The sequence below is a fragment of the Chlorocebus sabaeus genome, chromosome 3, assembly GCF_047675955.1.
Source record: "Chlorocebus sabaeus isolate Y175 chromosome 3, mChlSab1.0.hap1, whole genome shotgun sequence".
NCBI classification, from domain to species: Eukaryota; Metazoa; Chordata; class Mammalia; order Primates; family Cercopithecidae; genus Chlorocebus; species Chlorocebus sabaeus.
The window spans coordinates 29,596,165-29,620,501 of NC_132906.1; the positions used below are offsets into that span (position 1 = coordinate 29,596,165).

General features: G+C 35.2%; 1 protein-coding gene across 8 annotated transcripts in view; it reads right to left on the bottom strand.

Annotated features, from left to right (window-relative positions):
* INTS6 (integrator complex subunit 6) overlaps nucleotides 1-24,337 on the bottom strand; it is a 200,408-nt gene that overhangs the window by 108,321 nt on the left and 67,750 nt on the right. For 7 of the 8 annotated variants that reach the window (XR_012092585.1, XR_005236459.2, XR_005236458.2 and 4 more), the window contains exons 8-18: nucleotides 21,400-21,552; nucleotides 21,140-21,272; nucleotides 19,819-19,913; nucleotides 17,269-17,379; nucleotides 15,742-15,957; nucleotides 13,566-13,692; nucleotides 12,216-12,358; nucleotides 11,763-11,994; nucleotides 6,510-6,881; nucleotides 5,353-5,446; nucleotides 3,255-3,397 (exon numbers count right to left, since the gene is read on the bottom strand). Coding sequence is in view for 2 of the 8 variants with exons in the window: in XM_037986669.2 (XP_037842597.1) it covers nucleotides 3,304-3,397; nucleotides 5,353-5,446; nucleotides 6,510-6,881; nucleotides 11,763-11,994; nucleotides 12,216-12,358; nucleotides 13,566-13,692; nucleotides 15,742-15,957; nucleotides 17,269-17,379; nucleotides 19,819-19,913; nucleotides 21,140-21,272; nucleotides 21,400-21,552 (1,770 nt within the window). In the remaining 6 variants the exon portion in view is untranslated. Of the gene's footprint in view, nucleotides 1-212; nucleotides 3,398-5,352; nucleotides 5,447-6,509; nucleotides 6,882-11,762; nucleotides 11,995-12,215; nucleotides 12,359-13,565; nucleotides 13,693-15,741; nucleotides 15,958-17,268; nucleotides 17,380-19,818; nucleotides 19,914-21,139; nucleotides 21,273-21,399; nucleotides 21,553-24,337 lie in introns of those variants that run through there. The other variant, XM_007960440.3, reaches the window with a different exon arrangement.

Consider the following 24,337-nt stretch of genomic DNA (forward strand, 5'->3'; position numbering starts at 1 on the left):
TACATCAGAAGGACACACAAATATCCTTAGGCTTCGACAACATTGAACAAAGTCTTTAGATTATTTCTCTTAATGTTCTTCCTCCCCCACTCACAATTACTTAGCCTAGGAAGGAAAAGAGATTCTCAGTTAAGAGTTGTTGGCAAGTCTAAACAGTGTATTAAAAAGAAATAGGATAGAACAAGACTAATAAAATCAAGCAAAGGTGGATCTACTTTAACTAAACATCAGGCATTATTTTTATTTATGGAGAAAAAAATGTCAGAAGTTAGGATAATGAAAATTATGCATAGTTTTACATAAATTGTTAAGGAAATACTGTCAACATCATTTTATCTGAGAATCATTTGCATCCTGCTGTACCTCGTGCTAGAAATCAAAGGAACATTTTTGTGACGAGAAAGATATAAACCATTCACTAGAAAATAATCTATTTGGGATTATTTGGGGAGAACAAGTCCATCAACAGAATATGTCTTCCTAGTATTTCACCATGATCATCCCAACCCCATAGTGATTAGATGAAAATATCACTTATCACCCAGAACAGGCAGCAGAGAGCCTTCTCTCAGAAAGGACACATCAAAAAAATGAAAGATCAAAAAAAGGACAGGTTCTACTCGCTAAAGAAACAAAGAGACAGGACTACATTTGAACAGAAAGGTCATTGCCAAAAGCCAATAGCCAATAAAGGTTGATAGGTAAAAGAGAGATTCTGATTTTGGAATTCAAGTGCATAAAAATGATGTAAAATCCTTAAACAAGGAAAAGACACACCACTATTTCAATGGTAGGCGTTTTCAGAACTGCCTCAGTAATCAGAATGAAAATATAAGGATAATCCAAAACCAGTTCCACAATCCACCGGAATTCTAATAGTCCTTGTGACTTTATTTACCTCTATCTGGGAGGCATTAGCTCACATCACACAACACAGTGGCTGCTTTTCTGGTGATGGTTATGGAAGAGTTTAGAAATGAGTCTCAGCCTTCATTATTCCAAACTGACAAATCTTACTAATACCAACTAATGAATCAATCAGCAAATGGGAAACATGGGAGACATTTAAAAAAAAAAGATTTGAAAACCTCAAGATTAAACTTTCCAAGAATATCATTTGTCAAGCCATAAGTCATTCAGTGACATAAAGGGCCTAAAAGACATGATGTTCCCCCTAGATGTAATCCCCTTCCGACAGTAATTCTACAATAAGTATTTTCACTAATTTAATATACCCATAGTTTTTTGTTTTTAAATGAAAATAGTCTGAGGGAGATGGGATATTAACCTTTGGTTCTAATAGGTTTCAAACTCTCCTGACCAGGTTTTAGGATGAGGTGAGAACAGTGGCAGAGAGATAAAGGACAAAAAGAAGAGATGAACAAAACTGCTACTTTTCACCTCCCTCCAGGGTTCATTCAGAAAAATGTATTAAAGGTCATGAGCAATCTGTGAAAAAGAAAATAAAACTTTCTTATAAGGAAAGCTGCTAAATACTGGGATAGGCTGAATCTCTTTCCTAGATACTCTTGTTAAGTATGAATTTTTATCTGAATGACTTCTAATCCCTCCTACTAATCCCAGAATCTAAATACATATAATTTAGGAACAGACAATATATTCTGGATTTTGTGTAACTCTCATTGAATTTAGCAATGTGACTACAGGCAATTACCTTAACAATTCCACCTAGTAAATGTTATCTTGCATTACTTAAAAGTATTTTTATAGAAGTAAACAAAGCTTAAAGAACTGCATATGAAAATACTATATAATATTAAATTCTTTTTCTTGACAGGGTTTGTCTTCAGTATCGGGAGAGTTTCAAATCCCCTAGACTAAATGCATGTTCTCCACTTTCATCGATGCTTTTCTTCATAAAGTTATAATTTTGCTATACCCTTGAAATTTAAAAAATGTTCTGATAAAGTGTAAAAAGCTAAGGGTATGTGGTTTTCAATATCATAAACCTAAAAATACTTCAGTTTTTAAATTTTATAAGTTTATTTTGCCTACTCTTAATCCAAATCTATTTTGACCTTCTTTTCTACCGGTTACCCCCAAACCACTAAAAGGCACAGCAGTGATCTATGAATGGTGAGTGAGTCAGGCCGTAAGATCGCTTCCTCAGTAAGGATATTCTAGGCCATGTTGAATTGAGGGTGGAGAATGAATACTGTGGTTTTCCTTATCCTGTGAAACTCAGGGGGGGATGCAAAATGAGGAAAGTCATCTTAAAGGTGTTTCCTTTCCATTTAGCTTATAAATAAAACAGAGTTTAAGTGTGAGAACAGCAGAGCAGAACAAAGAGGACTCCAATTTGTTGTGGGCTTTTGCAAGCATGGCATAAAGCTGCTAAAGGCTAGATATTTCAGAGTATGTAGTGCACTCCAAACCTACCACTCCCTAACAGCTTCAACTTTGTGCCACCCACGATCCTAGTGAGAAACGAAAAGGTGTTGAAGGAAACCAATAATATCCAAAGTTGTCTGCTTTTTAAATAGCTTTTAAAGTATCTATCTGCCCCAGACAAAGTCATTCCCATAATCTAGGCAGAAATGGGAGTATGTTGGCATGGCCAACAAAAACTACAAACATATAGTAAAAAGGCAATGCAGATTATGTAACATGTAATTACAGTTAGGCTTAACAAACATGAACTTCAAGTGGTGTATTTTTCCAATGCTAAAAAGCAAGGCCTTTAAAATTCCATTATCTTAGGACGTTTTTAAATGATTACTTTAAATGTGATTATTTCCTAAACCACACAAGAGTAAAATAGAGCATTTATTGATGGAATAACAAAAGTGCTTTTCTTAAATATTCTTCAAAATACATTTGTACAACTTACAATAATATATCCAAAATAACTGTATATACAAAACATTACCTAGTTTTAATGTATGTGCTTTTTTCCCCAAAAATTACAAAGTAACTTCTTTTTAATTTTTTTTGGCAAAGTTCAACCTTAACAGAGGTGACAATTTTAAAGGTTGGTTTAAGAAAATAGAACCTGAGGGAAATTGACACGCAAGAGTCAATGACAAGCAAGAGATTTGGAGGAATATTTTTAGTTTGTTAAATAAAAATGTTTTTTAGAGTGATACTTTTCACATTACAAAAATAAACCAAAATGAAGAAAAGGTCACTGTAAAATGATGGAAAAAGGATCTGTAGATTTGCTTTTAGTATTTCAAATAGCCAACAATGCATGTCAGAAAATGAATGCAAGATCACAACAGTCTTGTATTTACTTTGTATTTGAAGAAGATAGTGAAATAAGTGGCCACATTCTATTTTCTTTTAATTGCTATTAATATGGTTGATCTGATTGGCTCTTCGATGAATTTCATCCAAGAAGTTCTCCAGTTGTTCTATTAGCATTCGTTTTTTAAACCTGTATGAAAAAATAAATAGTACTCTCAATTACTTTTTAATGAATAGTATATATCAGTATAATTTGTTTAAAAAAGGAGAGAAAATTGCTTTGGGAAGATTTTTCAAAGTGAAATGAAAATAGAAAAATCAATACTATGACAATAGAAAATATGTTGAAAGATTAGCAAATTATTATACCAGTACAGTATTTTAGTTTGTCCCTAAAACACTCTACACCTAAACAATGGGAAAGAGGTTGTTCCTTCCACAACTGAAAAGAAAAAGGAAAAAAACAAACAAAAAAATCAAAAAACTAATATATTCAAAATATATTCAAGGGCTGCAAACACTCTGGTGAAATCTGGGTTCCCAAAGCAAATACTTCAATAGCTTCTTCTCATGCTGTTTGTAAGTTGAATGTTGAAAGGAATGTGAACAAAGTATGAATATAAACTCCCACAAAATGGAAGAAGAAATGAAAATTGGGCAGTAGCATTTAAAAACCATGGTATTCTATTATAATTTGAAAGCTAGCAAATCAAGGATAGACATCTGTAATACAGAGTATAGCAAGCAGTTAAAGTTCAAGTAACAACTTAAAGATTTTCAGTAACAAATATGGGCAGACTAAAATTGTGTCTACATAATTGCCGATGGTTTTAAGAATATCCGAAGACACTGGACATTTTATTCCTACTTCCTTGCTAGTTGGAAGCTAATATAAATAGCCACTGTAATACTACACAATTCCCTAAAAGGTGGCAGAAGTGAAGTACAGATACCGGGAATATAAATTCCTAATGAGGTTTTAGCTGACAGAATGTTACCATAAAGAGCATAATAGGTTAAATACTCAAAAGTATATGAAAAGTTATAGCCTTATCTTGATCCTGCAAACTGGCCTATGCTCTAGCCACTCCAAAAGTATGAAAAGGAAACTAGAAACAAAAACCAACTTTATCTAAAATCTTCACGTGTAGCATAGAAGAGACAGGGGGACAAAGTGTAAGTGTGTTTACATTTAGAAGGTCAAATAAGATAAGCCCCAAGTTTTCTTATAATACTAAAATCCCCAAAATATTGAAGGGAAAATAAAAAATGTTTTTAAACTCATACAACTATGTTTTCCAGTTAATTGCACTTCTTAATTACCATTTATAACCTTTATCCACCTTCTTTATACAGTGATCCCTCTGTATCCATGGAGGATCGATTCTAGGCCTCCCTATGAACACCAAAATCCATGAATGCTCAAGTCGCTTGTATAAAATGGCCCAATATTTACATGTAACCTGTGTACATTCTCCCATATGCTCTAAATAATCTCCAGATTATTTATAATACCAACACAGTGTAAATACTATATGAATTAGACTGAATTATTTAGAGAATGACAAGAAAAACAAAGCCTGTACATATTCAATACAGACACAACCATCCATTTCCCCACCTCCAAATACTTTCAATCTGTGGTTGCTTGAATCCAGTGAATGTGGAACCCAGGGATACAGAGGGCCAATGTACTAATGATCCTGGGCTACTGAAACAATCAGAATAAGGCCCATTTGTCCAATTCTGGTCCCCTTAATTACGCTTTCCCATGTAAAAATAAATGACATTCAAATATGTTATTTTTAGTCACCAATATTAATGCATAAAGGAGAAAAATTAAAGGTTGCAAAATATTAATGTAAAGATATCAAAAAGCTACAGAGAAGAATAAACAAGAATTCTCCAAGTATCTAGTAATTTGCAGGGAGAAAAGGTCCATAATTCCTGAAGAATGTGTGTGTGGCTGTTTTCTAATTGAATTTCTTTCAATAAACTAAAAAAGAGAAAGAATTTATTTATATGTTGGTATGCCATATACATTTATAAACAACACATGTACAAAACAGATACTGTTAAAATACTGCCTGTATAAACTGCGGACTCATTTAATCACCATTTCATTATATGCAATAATTTATTTACCTTGATGCTTCTTTAATGACATTTTGTAAAAATATTAGTCTTGTTTGTAAGCTGCCTTGCACATGCTTCAGTAAAGTGAAGATTCTTTCATATTCTTAAAGCAAAAGAAGCAAAAAGAAAAATTAAGTGCCTTTCATTTGTATTCTTATTCAATATTCTTCTTTTGCAGTTTATTATATTAAGATATACTGAGACAAAAACATTCTACATAAAAATTTCACCACTCATTAGAGATTTTATATTTTAACATATATGTAAAAGTACACAGCAACAAAGATAAAACAACTAATCAAACACTGCTTTGTAAGTAAAAGTTCCTATTAAGTTATCAAACATAAAGCTTAAAAGGATGAGTAAATAGCTTTTTGGTAGTATCACTAAAAAATAAGAACAAGTGGCCTTTACAAAACTCCATCCTTACAGTTTAAAATTCTAACAGCTAACATGGGGTAAGTGGGAAGTGGGAGTAAAAACCAAACAGGTTAAGAGTGTTATTCCAGTTCAAAGTTTTCATATGAAACTCTGCAAGGGCTATAAACATCTAAACTCCAAGGACTGATTTGTACCCATTTCTGGACCACCCAGGTCACTGTACTACCCCAGGGCAAGTGATGTGTTAACATCCTCTAAATGAATGCCAATAATACTGAACTTTTTCCCACGAAGTTCTTTTGTGTTCATATACCAGATAGCTTTCGTAACTTTAGTTTTTCGGCCTAAACATATCCTATAATATCACTATCATAGTTTATTAAACATAGTGGTAGGCACTACAACAAGAACTTTACAGACATGAAGTAATTTAATTTTCAGTATATCATTTGTGAGCTAGCTACTATATTAAATTCCATTGTTGGTCAGAAGAATATTCAAGATTACGGGTTCCTGTCATGGTAGGAACTATATGTAATTTATCTGTACAGTGTTGCTCTGCTCTTAGTCCCTGCTGCCTACCATACCTAGTACCTTGGAAATAGAAGATATTCAGTGTTGGTCAGATGAATAAAGAATCTTAACTGAGATGTTGTTCAAGACAGATCTAGAATCATATCTATTCTTTTACTACAGTTATTTGACCTTTTTTGTTTTGTTTTGTTTTTTGCTTTTTTGAGCACATACAGAAATCAGATCTGATGTTCGTCTCTTATTATACATACTTCTTCCTGGCTTTCGGATCTCTTTCATTATTTGTGCTTTTAATTCGGTATTGACCTCTTCATGGCTTCTGCAATGCATCAATTTCTTTCCTTTGTTGAGTGAAGATGCTGGTATGTTCTCTTCAGCACATTGTTCTTTATCTCTTGGCTCCTCATGATTTTCTAAAAATCCACCAACAGTGAGGTCATTGGCTCCTAAATGGTCATGACCAAGAGCCTCCGTATGATTGGTTGGCCGTTCCAGTAAACCGGCTGGAGAAGATGTTGAAAATTCAGTATCCATAGCATTTGGTGTAATGTCTGATGAAAGTTGGTCTGCAACATGATTTTCAACCACATCATGTATTATTGAATCATTAGTGGTCTCTGAAACTAAAAACAAAGATATGGGGAAAAAATTATGAGGCCCAGTCTCAAGGCATACAGTAAATAAAGCTACAAAAGAACATTATTACAGCAAGTCACAACTGATTTCCTTGACTAATGCAAGTTAACAAATAATGTGATATAGTTCTTAAGCATTGCCAAAGATACAGTAGATTTCAATGTGACACATACACAGTATTTACAAAATATTTACAATTTTTGCCCTTAGAGGAAAAAATTAAGTCGATTTCAAGTAGTTTAGTTTTCTGGTTTATTCTATGGCAATTTTATTGAAACAAGTAGGTTGATACTTCAATGAAATATCTATGATCAAAATTATCACGGTCATCTATCTCTACCTTAGAAAGCCCTAACTCAATATGCCTTATACATCTGGTATCACTTAGAGGTAAAAGTAAATACTGGGTAGTTTTTACTTTCTACTTATACTTCTGCCTTTAAGTTCCAAATTCTGCAGGGAACATACCACCAAACAGGTAATGTTTTACAGTATACCCTTCTAACTACAGAACCTAGTCATCATTTATTCACCAGTGCAGAGCAACCTGGTGCCCACTTCAGTTCATTAGACTACTAAAATTGAAAGCTCGCAAGCCTTCCTCTTAACACCAGATTATTAGACTTGCCCCACAGAAAGCAGCTGAATTTTAAGTTCTCTGATTGCTTACCAACCTCCAGGATACCAGCTGATTTCATCTCTACTGTCCTCATTTCCTGTCCAAACTATTAACTCAATTTACTCATATTCTCCTATACACTCATTTCCACAAATCCCTCAAATTCCTGACTCTCTCCTAAATTCGATTCTATGATTTGCAAACTCCCCTTTACTGAATATTCTCTACAACTTATGCTTTAACTGAAACCCAGCTCTCCTGTATGCAGATTGCTCTCCTTTCCAGACCAAAAGTAGAAATTGCTTTCTCTTGCACACTCTCCATAGGCATAAAAGGACATGCAGTCACTGAATCCTTCACTTCCTAGTGCTATTGCAAAATTACTCCCTTGTACTCTTGTGAGACTCAACCATGCCACTCACACTGTCTCTCCTTATCACTATCTTATGCCAACCTCCAGGGCACAAGCCTGTAAGACACTGTTGTCTCTGGCACTCAGTTACAGCCTTCCTTCTGTTGTGCTGAGCTCCTATCAACTCCAGTGGGGAAGGCACCAAGTTCAAGAAGGCAAAGAAGAGATCTAGAGCCAGTAAACAAGACAAGGGGTTTTGCTGGGGGCTTACATAAAGGGGAGCGAGCCCAGTGGTGGCAAGCTAGGCAGAACCACCTTAAATACAGTCCAATGGCAGTGGGCTGGACAGGATAACTGCACGGCCCAGTGGCAGCAGGCTGGACAAAAAAAAGGCAACTGCTTGCAAAAAGTATGCAGTTTATATTGTATTTTCACTTAGCACTCTTCCCCCTAACAACCTCCACCTGGCAACCTTCATTTAACCCAAAACAAAGGGCCTCAATCCCCTGTCTGGCCTGCATTCACTTCACAATGGGCTAGGGGCTCAGATGTTCCTCATAGATAGGGAATGGATCTTTGGGTTAGCTACCCTATTCCCTAGCTCAGAACTCCCAACCGCATGCAGGTGTGTCTGCACGCAGGGTCATTCTCAGGGTATGCTTCAGTTATTGCTATCAAGTGCATCTGCCATGCACATTCCACCCCCAGAGCCCTTGTCACTTCATTCTTGGTCCTTACTACTACTCGAAATGTGGTGTGTGGACAAGCAGCAGCAACACCAACAGAGAGCTTGCTAGAAATGCTCATCTGCTTCAGACTGAGTAAATGAGAATCTGTAGTTTAACTAGACCTCCCAGGTGATTCACATGCATATTCAAGTCTGAGAAGTGCTGTGGACTTCAATGTTTAAGCAGATCATCTGGTAAGAACCTGGCCTCCCCGTTCCCCAGCTTCTCTCTAAAGAACTTACATTTACACCTTCGCCTTTCACATCCAGACAAATTCAGAGATGGAGGAGTATAACCCTCGTCTTACAAAGTACTCCTGCTACTGCTCCTTAACTCAGCCAGACTTTGACTCTAGCAATTCCTCTACTTTCTTTCTCCTATTAACCATATCCCTTCTAAGCAGCCAATTCTGTATCAGGCTTATATCCGATGATACATCACTTTTACTAATGTCTTAATTTCTCTTGTTCTACTGTCTTCCCATAACATCTGCCAAGCAAAATCCCATCTCTTGACTCACTCTATCTGCTTGCCCCAGACTTGCATTTGGAATCATGAGCACTGCTGAAGAAATAGGGTCCAGCTCTACAGAGTGGTCACAATCACCATCTCTACTTGGGTCCCAGGCACTGTCTAGCAATCTTATCACAACCTTTTCTCTCTCCCACAGAGATTGTTAAGCTCCCTCACTCTCTTCAAACCCCTGACTTTCCCAATATCCCCTTCCGTCTCAGCAGTATACTTCACCTTCTACCTCATAGAGCTCAAAAGAAAAGCAAAGCCATGATTAAGAGACTTCCTTTACCTCCCTCTTAACTAAATTACACCCTCGCCACCACGCTTCCCCCACATTCTGCATCAACTGAGGGAGCATTCTTTCTTCTGTGCTCTAGACCATTCCCTCTTGCGTTCTCAGTAATTTTGTGCTGAGTATGCCTTTTCTCATTTTCATTTTCAACTTCTCCCTATTTACTGGTTCCATCACCAGCACTGAAACATGCTCAAGCGTCTCTGATCTTAAAAACAAAGAAAAATCACCATTTTCAAAACCCCGTGAACTCTTCCAGGTACCATGCTCTTTTCCCATCTTCCTTTTACAACTAAACTTAACTAGCTGTTTATACTCATACTCATTGTTTCCATTTTCTCACCTCTCACTCCTCCCATAACCCCTTATTAGGCTCTGCCCCTTTACTCCACAGAAATTGCTCTTGCTAAGATCACCAAAGACCACAGAATTTTTCCATTTCTCTTGAACTGTTGTTGTTGTTGTTATTGTTTTGTTTGTTTTTTAAGTATTTGGGACAACTACCCACTCAATTATCTTGCCCTTTAGCTTCCATGACATTAAATTCTTCCCTATTTTCTCCTATCTCTAAAATTCTTCCTTCTCAATCTCCTTTTCTGCTTTCTTATCTTAACTTTGGCACTTTCGAGGTTCTGTTCTGAGCTTTTTTTCTTCTGTTTGCCTTGGTGAGATTTTACTCAGTGCAATGGGCAGTAATCTGCCTCTCATACTACCCCTCTAGCCCAATCCTCTTCTCCTGAGTCCCAAACTCAATATTCATCTTCTAACTTAGGATCTCCACTTGATGACCTAATATGCACTTCTAAACTAAACTCATTTATTATTTATTCTTCCACCCACCCAGTGTCTCTCAAGACAGACGCCTGACTCCTCCCACCCTGCTCTGGTCCCAACATCCAACCAGTAACCAAATCCTTTAGTGGTGTGTTCAAGTATTTCTCAAATACATATTCTTCTTCAAACCCCTCTGTCAGGTCACCAGCATCTGTTCCCCAGGTTTCCTAACTGATTCCTGTGCATGCACAATTATTTAACAACATCAAATATACAGTCTGTGTCCATACTCTCCAACATGTTTTCTGTTTGTGGAAAAGTTTGATTTTGTTTGATTCTGAGTACAGTTAAGGCCTATACATTGCAACTGGCTTATGTATCTCTTAAACTACATTTGCATCTGTAAAATCCTGCTGTACCTCTTTTACTATGTATTTTTCTGGGAAAAAACCAACAGATTCTTTGTCCTACAGAGTTTTCTACAATCTGGATTTTACTAATTGTATCCCACATGTTTCTCTGTCCCCTGTATTTCCTATAAATTGGTTTGATTACATTGATGTTCAACTTTGGTTTTTGGGGTTTTTTTTGGTAAGACAACTTCAAAGGCAGTATTGGATACTTCCATCAGCAGTCATAAAATATTTTGTTTCTCTTCAGTTAATATGCTGTAAGTATGACCACTATCTATAAGTGATAAGTCCATTAATTCATTAGGGTTTCCCTACATTCATTCTTGCTCCTCTCTGATAATATTCCACACACATTACAGTCAACCTGGTCTTCATAAAATGCTAATCAGATTAGGTCACCTTCATTTTAAAACCTTTCAGTGGATTCTCACTGTCCTTTAGAATAAAGTTGAAAACAGCTTCCAAGGCCTTCCATCATCTGGCTTCTGTCTTTCAGTTCTCACCTTACCTCATGCCCAACACCCTTGCTATACTGGAATTCTTTAAATTCCCTTAATGCCTTTCTCTTTATGCCTCTGCACATACTATTGCTCTAGTATAAGCAAATGCAAAGCTTTTGGCTTCAGCATTAACTTCCTCAGTAAAGTGCCTTGACTTCATTGACTTAAATCTTCTTGCCAAATGCTTCCACAATATACTTGACATCTTTTCTGTAATATTCAACATACTTCTAGTATCTGTTCAATGACTGATCTTCCTTGCTGATTATAAATGAGGGCAGAGATCACTCCTATCTTCAGTGGTATACCTCAAAGCACAGCATTATCCAAAACAGCATACATATTTAATAATTAGTTGACTTCAACTGAAATTGAAAACCATCTTTCTGTGGATAGTGATAATGCTCCTTTCAAAAGTATTATTTTGAAAGATTTGCAAATGATATGTTAGAACATTATAGCTAATAAAGCATCATAAATATAAGAAATGTTCAAATGTTCATTAAGACATACAAAAATGATCATATGCTCATTTAAACAAATATCTTTTCTACACATTCATTCACTCATTATACTACTAATCAATTTCCTTCTATAATCTATAACAAAAATCTCTTCCTTGAAAGGGAACCAAAAGGCAGCAAATAATGTTTAAGAAAAAAAAAAATTCTTACTTTTATGAAGAGGAAGAGGTTTAATAAGATCTGGCTGTGCTTGAGTTGTAGGTGCAGGTGGTCCTTTTCCCCCGATATGATTGTTTACAACAGGATTCTGCTGTCTGCCTCTTAGTAGTGGAGACATACACCGACGTCTTTTAGGGATCCCTTGCATATTTGGTTCTCCAGGTCGTTTATGTTTATTTTGAGGTCCAGCCACAAATTCATCTGCTTCATCTATCATCATACCCTTTAGCAAAAAAGAATACAATTTTCTTGAATTTACAAACAATGTTTAAATGGCAGAACCAGTGTCAATTCCAATGAAAAGTAACTATATTCTAATTATGTTGACATTTATTAGATACTCTACCAGGAAAATAGCTTCAGCTTACTTTAGTTAAATTAAGAACTATAAAACTGACAATGCCTACCACAAACAGATTACATAACAGAACATTTCAAAATTACCTTCTTATCCAGCTTAAAGGGGTTGCCAAATGTATGCAACCTTCGCGGCTGATCAGGATCAAGTTCTCTTAGTGGAGAAGGTACTTGCTTGAGGTATTCCTGGTAGTTCCCCATTTGTGCTATAGGAACACTGTGCACTTGATCTTTCAAAAAGAACACAACAGCAACAAAAGTTAACCTCACTAAGACTATACTCCAATTAGTTCTCAAATAATGTTTCCTTATACATGAATGCTACCTAGTGTTATTCTAGACAGTCTTCTTTACCAACATATTCTAAATTCGTTTGGTGCAATTATAACCACTGCGACAAAATATTTTAAAATAAAATTTAAAACACTGATTTCATCATCTAAACAAAACAAAAATTGCCATTAATTTCAGTACACAGTATATGTGGCCGGGCGCAGTGGCTCATGCCTGTAATCCAAGCACTTCGGGAGGCTGAGGCAGACGGATCACTTGAGGTCAGGAGTTTGAGACCAGCCTGGCCAGCATGGCAAAACCCCATCTCTACTAAAAATACAAAAATTAGCAGGGCGTGGTGGCACGTGCCTGTAATCCCAGTTATTAGGGAGGCTAAGGAGGAGAATCGCTTGAACCCACCCAGGAGGCGGAGGTTGCAGTGAGCCGAGATCACACCACTGCACTCCAGCCTGGGCAACAGAGCAAGGCTCTGACTCAAAAAAAAAAAAAAAAAAAAAGTATGTGTGATCTTACCGTGTAAGGTGTATCTCTTCTCTTCTACACTATTCCAAATAAACAGAATTTAATTATAGTAGAATTTGTAGAAAACGGAAGTACAGTATGGAAAAGAGAAGCCATATAGCTAACCCTTTTTATATAAAATTATTGTTAGAACGCTTAAATCAGAGGTGGCAAAGGTTTAAAGTCTCATCTGACTTGATTTATAGTAGGTGCCATGGATAAAGGTGAAGGAATTATCAGAAAATGTCATGAAACTGGCCATCCGGAGTTAAACCATCAGATACTGGTATATCTCAAGAAAATGACTGAGATAAGAAAAATCACTTATTTTAAGTATACAGTTTGACAACTGGTGCGCGCGTGTGTGTGTGCATGCACGCATGAATGCATGAGAAAAGCTACAAAAGGAAACTAAACTGTTAAGAAAGGTTGTTACCTCTACGGAAGAGAATTTGGGGCAACAGTGATGGTAAGAAGAAAGGTAGAGAGTCAGGGATGATTCACCTTTTACTTCATTTGAACTTACAATAAGAATGTTATACTACTATAATAATTCTTTGAAATTTACATCACCATGCTATGCTTTTTCAGACTATAAAGAAAAAAAACATTAAAAATACCAGTATTAAACTATGATCTAACCTTCATCCTGTCCTTTAAGAAATCTGCGAGTGCTCTTCAAAAGATTAGATCTCATTCTTGTTAAGTGATCCAAAAGATTTCGTCTTGGTATGTCATAAGCATTTCTAAATGTCTGTGGCTTCAAATCCTAGTAAACAACATTCAAGGACAAATTTATTGTCAAACATAGAATTAAAAGAGACTAAAATCTCTAACCTGCAGCATAGGTTTGGAAATAAGATATATAAACTAGTTAGCTTAAAAAAATAAAATAAAGACATATGATATAATCTTAATGTACAGGTTCAGGGCCAAAAGATGAATATTTGGTAGTGAGATCAACCAAACAATTTCAATTCACCATCTAACTCTAAAGATTTTATTATATATTCTGGATAAAAGAAGTAAACTCATTTAAGTAAAAACCAATTTCCAAATTTTAAAAACCGAAGTTTTTTTAGAAAACAGCTTTAATGTGTGATTTATGTACCATAAAATCACCTATTTTAAGTATATAGTTTGATGTGTATTAGTAAATTCGTAGTTGTGAAACCATCATCATAATCCATTTCTATCATCCCCAAAAGTTCCTTGTACCCACTTGCAGTCAATCACTATTCCTGTCCCCAGGCAACCACATGATTTGCTTTCTTTCTATGCTCCATTTTATAAATGGAATTTTGCAGTGTCCAATCTTTTGTACTTGGCTTCTTTCAATTAGCGTGATGTTTTTGAGATTCATTGACATTATTTGTGTATCAGTAGTTTGTTCCTTTTTATTCCAAGTAGTCTATTATATGGACACACCACATCTTCTTTATCTATTCACCAGTTGATAGGCACTTGGACTGTTTCAAGTTTTTGGTTATTATGAAAAACGCTGCTATGAATTGGCATACTAAGCCTACAAGTAGATGACTGATTGTACAGCAAATTTATGTTTACCTTCTTAGGAAAATACCAACTATTTTGTATCAGTAATGTTAGGAGGGTTGCTCCACATTCTCATCAATACCTGTATTTTTTGTTTTTTAAATCTGTTATTCTAACAGTTATGAAGTAGTATCTCGTTATGGTTTTAATTTGCATTTCCCTAATGGCTGATAAGGCTGAGCATTACTTCATGTTCTTATTTGTATTTGCATATTTTCTTTGGTGAAATGTCTGTTCAAGTATTTTGTCCATGTTTGTCTTTTTGAGTTATGAGTTCTTTATATATTTTGATACAAGTCCTTCATTTGATATGTGCTTTTCTCCCAAGCTGTAGCTTGCCACTTCATTTTTCATGTTTCTTTTAAAGAGCAAAGTTTTTTTATTTTAATGAAATTCAATTTATCAACATTTTTGGCATGTGCTTTTAGAAATCTTTGCTAAGTCAACATCATGAAGATTTTTTCCTATGTTTTCTTCTATAAGTTTATAGTTTTAGTTCTTACATTTAAGATCATGACCACTTCAAATAATATGAGGTAATGGTCAAATTCATTATTTTGCATATGGATATCCAATTGTTCCATTTGTTTAAAAGACTGTCTTCTTATCCACTAACTTATTTTTCTATCTTTGTTAAGAATTTACTGTGTGTGTGAGGGCCTACATCTAGACTCAATTCTGTTCCACTAATCTCTATGTTTATCCTTATGATAGCACCACACTGCATGGATCACTGTAGTAAGTTTTACAGTAAGTTTTAAAATCAGATGATATAAGTCTTCCAACTTTATTCATCTAAAATTGTTTTAGCTATTCTAGGACCTTTACATTTCCATATAAATTTTAGAATCAGCTTGCCCATTTCTACAAAAAGGCTGCTGGGATAAAGATATCTGTAACCATGAGTACTCACAAAGCATTTTTGGATCATGCTGTGGGCCTAATAGGGTCATCAGTTTAAGTACAAAACTATAGTGAATTCTACCATCCACTATTGCAATTTAAAGCAATTTCTAAACCTCTGTTTTCTCATCTATAAAATAAACAAGTTAGTTTACTCTTCATCAATCTATCCATTCATTCACACACCATGTACACTGTTTTAATTCTAGCAGTGACAGTATAATGATCATTATTCTGCAAGGGTACAGAAGTACTCTTTAAAGTCTGGATAAAATGAATGTCAGAATTAGCAGAAAATGTGATTTATCCAGTAACAGAACAGAACAGAACTACAGTAGTACTAAATTCATATGATTATTACCTTATTCAGCAAAGCAACTTGGAATCCAGTGTATTCCTTCATATTAAGGTCTAGCAGTCTGTGAGGGACATCCTCTGAAATTCCCTGGAGGAGCTGTTGAAAATCTTTCCTATACGCCATTGATAAACCATGTGATCGGCTCCGGACTTTTATTCCAGTTTCTTGTACTACTTTTTTGCCTACAGATCCAATGACTCGATCAGATTCTATTTTGGCCTAAAGTAAAAATAAGAATTATCTTGATAAAATCTAAATTAATAAGTCAGATACTAATGGTTATGATCTTCTATAAATTAAATATATATATTTTAAGTATATAAGAAGTTAAAAACTCAAGTAGCATAGTTTATGTCAAGTATTGGGTAAATTAAACATAGTAAACAACAACGTCTTATGATTTTAAATCATTACAACTCTAAACTTTTGGAACAGGACAAACACACTTTCAACTTATTATTTTATTTATTAATACCCATTATACTTAAACCATGAAATGTAAATGCACACTAAATGAAATGTGTATTTCCAATTCAGGAGTGATAGAAAATTATTTTTTAAAAATCATCATTACATAAGACATTTTTATTAGCACATCAATATGGCAAATAATTATGCAGTTCTTCCCTGGAAAGCAAGAAGCAATGTTTTGACTCCTAACTGCTTTTTGATTTGTAGTTAAGGTAGTGAGTCAGAAGTACTGGAAAAATATAGTATTTCATAGGACATTAACAATTTCAGTCAGTTACACTATATACTGCTTGACTACTATAGTATTTATTAATGTGATTTTTGGCCAGAATGACAAACTTCAGTGTTTTCTACAAACATTTCAAAGAAACTCCCATTCTGAAAGAAAAATCTGCAGGTTTCAAAACATAAAGAAGTTTTTTTTTTTTTTCTTTTTTAAGGAAAAATGACTTTCTAATATAAATTTCTCAAAAGATAAATAATGTTCACATATAGGAAGTCTAGGACCACACTCACGAAGCCATTTTCATAAATTAGGAATTATTATACAATTTTCTTTTTTTTTTTTTTTTTGAGATAGAGTCTCGCTCTGTCGCACAGGCTGGAGTGCAGTGGCACAATCTTGGCTCACTGCAAGCTCCACCTCCTGGGTTCACGCCATTCTCCTGCCTCAGCCTCCTGAGTAGCTGGGACTACAGGCGCCCGTCACCACGTCCGGCTAATTTTTTGGATTTTTAGTAGAGACGGAGGTTTCTCCGTATTAGCCAGGATGGTCTCGATCTCCTGACCTCATGATCCGCCTGCCCTGGCCTCCCAAAGTGCTGGGATTACAGGCGCGAGTCACCGTGCCCAGCCTATTATACAATTTTCAAATTAACATTTCAAACCATAGCACACCATGGGTGTGAGACAGAATTATGTAATATATGGCTCTAAAATGTAATATATTAATATAATGGAATTCCATTAGAACCATCAAGAACCAGCTTTAACCTGTTTAACTATCTTAGCCCAAACCATTCAAAATACTTAATGGCTCACTCTATTTCTTGATATTACCTGTTGACTCAGTTTTTTGAGGTATGAAATGACACTGTAACTAAGTCCATATTCCATACTGTCTGCTATTAGGTTAGGTGCTCCCATCATCCTAACAGCTTTCTTCAAGGGCTATAGGAAAAAAGAAAACATCATTCAATATTAAGCTTATTAAAAACTTATGGTTCCATGTGTAGTCTGTCTTAAAATTTTCTCCAAAAAATTATTTCCCCTTCTTCTCCTCAATAAGGAAGTAACACAATCATATTTATGTTTCAGTAAAATGTTTGTCAGTGGGATGAAAGGCCATCTGAAGTAGTTAAAAAGGATTTAGAGGCCATAATAACTCCCCAAGACAAGAAGGATAAAATACTGGACTTCCTTGGTACCACTGGGAGATACTAGGAGATACTGGAAGAAATGGACAGAAGACACATTATAGAGGTAGCTCTGGGTAGTAAGTGAAAAACACTCAAGGAAAATGCAAGATTTCCACTTTGAGTAATTAGCTGCTCAACCAATCACTAGTTACATGATTCTAGATCAGATTATAAATAAGCTCTCTGTGGCTTAGTTTCTCATTTGTAAAATGAGGATAATAGCAATACCTACCCCTTACAGGGTTGTCATGGGATTAAATGAGTTAATACACATAAAGCATTTTATAAAACCATTGGGCACAAAGTATTAATCATTACTATTATTATAATATGCTGAGCTGAAAAAAACAAGCTCTGAAGGAAACATAAGCAGGAGGAAAAAACAATCTAATATTTATTATGGATGTGGTAACGAAAGTTACCTTTCAATTGTAAGGAGAGACTGAGAACTACTTTGTATGACAAAAAATATCACTACCAAGAGTGTCTAGCATATGTGAATGGGATAGAGCCAGAAAAAGGATGATAACCATTGACACATTAGAGTGTATAAGCACTGGTGTCAAACTGAAATCAAATCCCAGCCCTGATATTTAACACCTATCTGGCATGGCTAAATCCTCAGGGTTGCTATGAAACATAAATGAGTCAACATATGTAACAGTTCCTATTCAAAGTGTTTGTTCTTTTTTGCCCTTCTACTTGCCAGGCACTGTGTGCTAGACACATTCAATACAACTTATCTCTTAGAACTATAAAATGTCATGATTTTCAAAGCTCAAGAAATTAATCTCGTAATTATATTAGGGATGATTTAGAAAGATTATTTATAGCCAAATGCTATAATATTCCTGCATCAAAAACAGAAGTAATACATAAGTGATTTTAAGTACTTTTGTTAAAAAGTTACCTTTCACAAACTAAATCATGTATTTAATAAAATGCATGTTATTGGTTTTACCTACTATGATACACTAGTTTTGAAGTAATGAACTCCTCTAAAGCATATGGTTCTATGAGAATATACACTTATCCACCTTACAAGGTGTTTCTAGAGATTTGGGAAATAATACAACAAAAACTATTGTGCACCCTTAAAAAGAAATATAGTAGGCCCTACATATCTGTGGATTCCGTATTCTGTGAATTCAACCAACCAGAGACTGAAAACGTTAGGAAAAAAAAAAATGGATCATTGCATCTGTACTGAACATATACAGACTCTTTTTTCCTTGACATTATTCCTTAATCAATATAGTATAATAAGTACATACCTATTAAGTAACCTAGAAATGGTTTAAAGTATACAAAAGAATGTGTGTAGGTTATATGCAAATACTACACCATTTTATATGAGGGACTTGAGCATCTGTGACTTTTGGTGTCCATAGGTGATCCTGGAGCCAATCCTTCAGATACTGAGAGACAACTATAATCATAAAACTATAATTTAAAAAGGTAGTACAACACTCGAGGTTAAAAGCCTAAATCTAAGCCAGACTGAATTTCAGGCCCCTCATCCCCTCACATGTTAGCTATGTAGCCTTGTGCAAATTATTTAATTTTTAATGCTTTAGTTTCCTCATCTGTGTAACAGAACCAATAATCATTTCTACCTCATAGGGTAACTGTATAAATTACTGATGTTGCTTAGGACAGTACCTGGCCTGAGTAAGCAGTACATAAATGTTCTCGTGATCATGATCATCATCACTACTCTGCAAATCACTGAAACCTCTCTTTACCTTTACATCTATAGTGGTCATTTGTATACTCAATTTTCATGTCATTTAATCTACAAAAGCAATAAATAAAAGTTTACAATACCCACAATAAACCATAAGCATAATATAATTAACAAGTTCTTTTTTTTTTTTTTTTTGGAGATAGAGTTTCGCTCTTGTTGCCCAGGCTGGAGTGCAGTGGCACAATCTTGGCTCATTGCAACCTCTGCCTTCTGGTTTCGAGCGATTCTCCTGCCTCAGCCTCCCGAGTAGCTGGGATTACAGGCGCCCGCCACCACGCCCAGCTAATTTTTGTATTTTTAGTAGAGACGGGTTTCACCATGTCAGCCAGGCTGGTCTTGATCTCCTGACCTCAAGATCCGCCCGCCTCGGCCTCCCAAAGTGCTGGGATTACAGGCGTGAGCCACTGCGCCCGGCCAACAAGTTCTTTTAAATAATATTCTTACCCCGAGATAGTAGGGAGGCATTGTCTTCAAATAACTTTCAAATGACTGTCTCCACTTCAATGTTGGTTTTGCTTTATGCACTTTAAACAAGTCATCTAGAAACGTATAATGTGAACAAACTATCACTACTCATTATTTTCACACATAGAAGTCAAGTCAAAGACGCTTCCTTTTTAAAGTCTGCCTTGTTATTTTTGAGAGAGTAACATCAGACTTTTTTTAACATGAAAGGCAGTAAGATTTATGGTTTTGTCATTTTCTATAAAATGAAAAGATGCCAATTATGATCTAAAAGTACATGTAGGAATTAAGTTAGAAACAGAAAATACACAAGGAAAATCTATGCTCTCCCTAGACCTAGACACAAAGCAGATTTGAAGACAGAAACAAAGCATGCATAATGTTTTCTATAAAATATATCTACTAATATTTTGACTATAACTTTTAAATTTAAAGTGATTTCATGGAGCGTAAGTTTTCTCCAACAGCACTTCTCAAAAATGATAGCTAGATGGTACCTAGAAACTAACTTTAGGCTTTTATCATATTATTTTGGAACAAACTCCTTTATTTAAAAAATATTTGCCAAATGAAAATTAAAGTATAGATAAGTTCTTAGAAAATGCACTCAGATCTTGTTAACTATACTATGCTTCTACAAAATGTCTCATTTCAAACGGAAAGCCTACATTACCAATTCTAACTGTTAGAAATCTAACTTGCAGAAAAGTTAGAATATTTAATTAAAAAATTTAAAATGTAATACCTTTGGCCGGGCACAGTGGCCCATGCCTGTAATCCCAGAACTTTGGGAGGCCAAGGCGGGCAGATCACCTGAGGTCAGGAGTTCAAGACCAGCCTGGTCAACATGGTGAAACCCTGCCTCTACTAAAAATAAAAAACTTAGCTGGGCATGGTGGTATATGCCTATAGTCCCAGCTACTTGGGAGGGAGGCAGAGGCAGGAGAATCGCTTGAACCTGGGAGACGGAGGTTGCAGCGAGCCAGGAATACGCCACTGCACTCCAGCCTGGGCGACAGAGCAAGACTCTATCCCCAAAAAGCTAAAAAAAAAAAAAAAAAAAAAAAAAAAAAAAAAAAAAAAACCTTCATTAAATTGCAGACTAAAAAGTGTTACAGTATCATCTTTTAATTTACTATAAACACAAACAGGTTGTTATCTTTTCTTCAAGATGTTCAATATTTTAGAATATTCGAAATATTTTCATTGATTTCCAAAAGACAAGAAAATCTATAAGGAAATGCTCTTTAGGAGAACTTTTACATGCTAAGCCAAGGAGAATGTGACAAGAATGACTTACCTAAGAGGGGAAGAAGGACTGGATAATTGTAAGGCATCACAAATAAGTTGACACAGTTCAGTGCTGTACTGGCTTTCAAGTAACCAAAAGGATGACCAAGTTCACTATATTTTGCACTATTGCTCACATACACCTGTTAGAAAGGAGCAATTAAAACTTTAATAACCTTTAAAGAATGTTATATAAACTACTGATTCAATTCAGCTTTTTAAGAAACACCTCATTTAAATTTTGGGGTCACTGTAAGTTGTTCAGCTCACCTGCCAACAAGTTTGAGGAGATTTCCTTTCCAGGATAAATTGAGTCAGTGGTGAAGGTTCCAACTCATATTTGTCAAAAGGAAGTTTATCAATAACCATTGGTTCACAGTCTGTACAGGAAAACTTCACTACAGGATGAGATGTACGAGGTGGCTAAACGGGAAAGTCTTGTAATTACTATTTACATGAAATTCCAGAAACAAAACTAAGTATCCCTCATTATCAAAATTTACTCAGTTCCTCCATCTTGCTAATAAGAGTTTGATTTACTGTTAAAAGCAACATTAAGCTGAAAGAAAACACTTGAAAATGTAATGCTAACGTTATGTAATATTCAAAAGAAAAAGACAAACACTTGAAAATCTGTAGAAATGAAAATAGTTTTAGGTCTTATGCAAAATTTAGTAATTGAGTATTCATTAATTTTTACATCCAAAAAATGAGAAATGTATATGGAAACTGTCACAAGTCTTCATTTGTAGCAATTTACTTATAGAGAGTAGTGACTTCCAACGTAATCATAGATATTGATCGGTTTTTGAATATACATTATATATTTCTAATTATATAAATTATAAATGTAGATGTGCATAACAAAATACATGCCAAAATGGTATTAAAATAGGAGAAAAACAACCATAAATAGAACTTCTAATGCTTCCTTCCCTATTCCAGCAATTATTTTGGTAAACTCTATAGGATATACACCCTGTTCTAGAGGTATAAAAAAGAAATACTTTTTTAAAAAAGGCACGTTACCCCCCATCTACCTCTTAATAGTCCTCTTTCTAAAAATCTCACCAATTGTGAGATTTTGTGAACAAAATGAGCTATGAGGAAGTAATTTTAAATTTCATAGCTACTGGGTCAGTTACTGCTTATACCCTGGTGGTTCACAAATCTACTGTGTTGGGGTCAGATGGCTCTCATTTCTCTGCTGTATCTAACTACCTACTAGACATAACCTGAATCTTCCACAGGTCCCTCAGACACAATATGTACAATTTGTTATTTCTCCCCCAAGCTACAAAACCTGTTCTAAAAACCTAGTCGTTATTCTTGATGTCTTTCCCTCATCCTCCATATTTAACTGTCACAAAGACCTGGATAAACCGATAACACAAATTCTAAGGCACTTACCAGAACACATAAACATGGTAGGTAGTTAGTCCTAGTTGCTGCCTTCTGTTAATACTAAACTCTCATCTCTCGAGAAATGTATCTTCTATTTCTTACCACTTTAATTTGGGCCTTCATCATTTCTCAGATTAGACTAGTACAACTGCCTTTTGCTTTGTTTAGTCTCTAATCAGCCCCCCTCTGATCAATCCTATGGCAGTGAAATATAAATAGGATCATATAATTTCCCTATCTAAAATTATTCAGTAAAAGTAACAGCCAAATACCTAAAAATAGTGTCTAGACTCTCAATATCACATACAAAGATCTTCAGTGATCTGGTCCCTGCCTTCCCACACCATGCCATACAGACTCCATGCTTCTGCCATGCCAAGTACTTACTTTCTCCCTTGTGTATTGCAAACAAAGTTTAGAAGAATAAGTTGGCATGTAACAACCTCTAAAAGACTTCTTCCCTCATACCCCTTCCCACTCTGTACTCCAAAAACACACCAGGCTGTCAGGCCCACCTCCTCTGGCTCTGCCCCACCCCTCTATGACAGTTGGCACACTGTACTCTATGATGTGTACATGTCTGACCTGCCCATAGACGCGTAATGTTCAAGAGGGGAAGCACTATGTTTTACTCATCTTGTGCTCCTGTGCTTAGCATGCACCTGATACACAGTTTATTCAATCAGTCCATGAAACACACTTATTCTGTGAATAAAAGTACTGAGATCCAAGATGGAAAGTGGAGGGAAAGATCCTCTAGAATTTGGCAAAGAAAATTTTGCATATATGATTTTGTTTAATCCTCAAAACAACCCAATAAGATGGAGCTACAAGCCACTTAACAGATGGGAAATTGAAGCTTACAAAAGATAACCAAAGGCACTAGTTAGTAACTAGTAGTGCTGTGATTCAAATTCACATCTTGTATTTCTTCAATATTATAATTTATAAAAATTTCACTTCCCCTAATATCCTTCAGTTACTAAAGTTTGCCAGTTCTTTCCAATATTATTTATTATTCTGTCTTCCATCATCATAATTCAACCACTTAAAATCTCTTACATGAACCATATCAATAGCCCTCTAGGTAACCTACCTGCCTTTCAGCTCATCTCCCCCTTCTAATTTTTCTGCATATAACCACTACCAAATCAATTTTTCTAAAGATGTCTGTTAAAAACATCTTCAACTGTTCTTTGAATTCCACTGTTAAAAAGCTAATATTCTTTAACCCTGCATTTAAAGTCATAAAAAATTTGGTTAGTTTAATAGTACTCTCAATGTCCTATATACATGTTATGATCCACCCATACTCAGCTACTTGTTACTCCTCTAAACATACCTTGTTCTTTTTCACTTCCATATTTTTTTCTCATACTATTTCCTTCTCCAATTGAAATCCTACCCACCCTCTATGGCTTGTAAGAATTTGTGATAGACTGCTAGAGCAGCATTAATAGATAAGGGTTGTGATACTGGTTTTGGATTTCTTTCCATTACGACTCAGGTACTGTATGTTCTCCTGTACGTGTTAAATAAATACAATAGAATAAATAACCAACATGACAATATTTCATACAAATAAGGTATCTGTTCTGTAAGAGTTGAAAGACCTCCAGAAGAGAAAGTAAAATGACCAAAGAAATTGAAAGTTTCTCCATAAAGCCAGACTAAAAAAACTATGATGGTTCTATCAGAAAAAAGAGAAGGTATGAAGAAGATACTTCAGTGAAATTTAGAAAACCTTAACTTCATGCACTACTTTATTAAATCCCTAATGAATAAAGGAAATATCACTTTATAA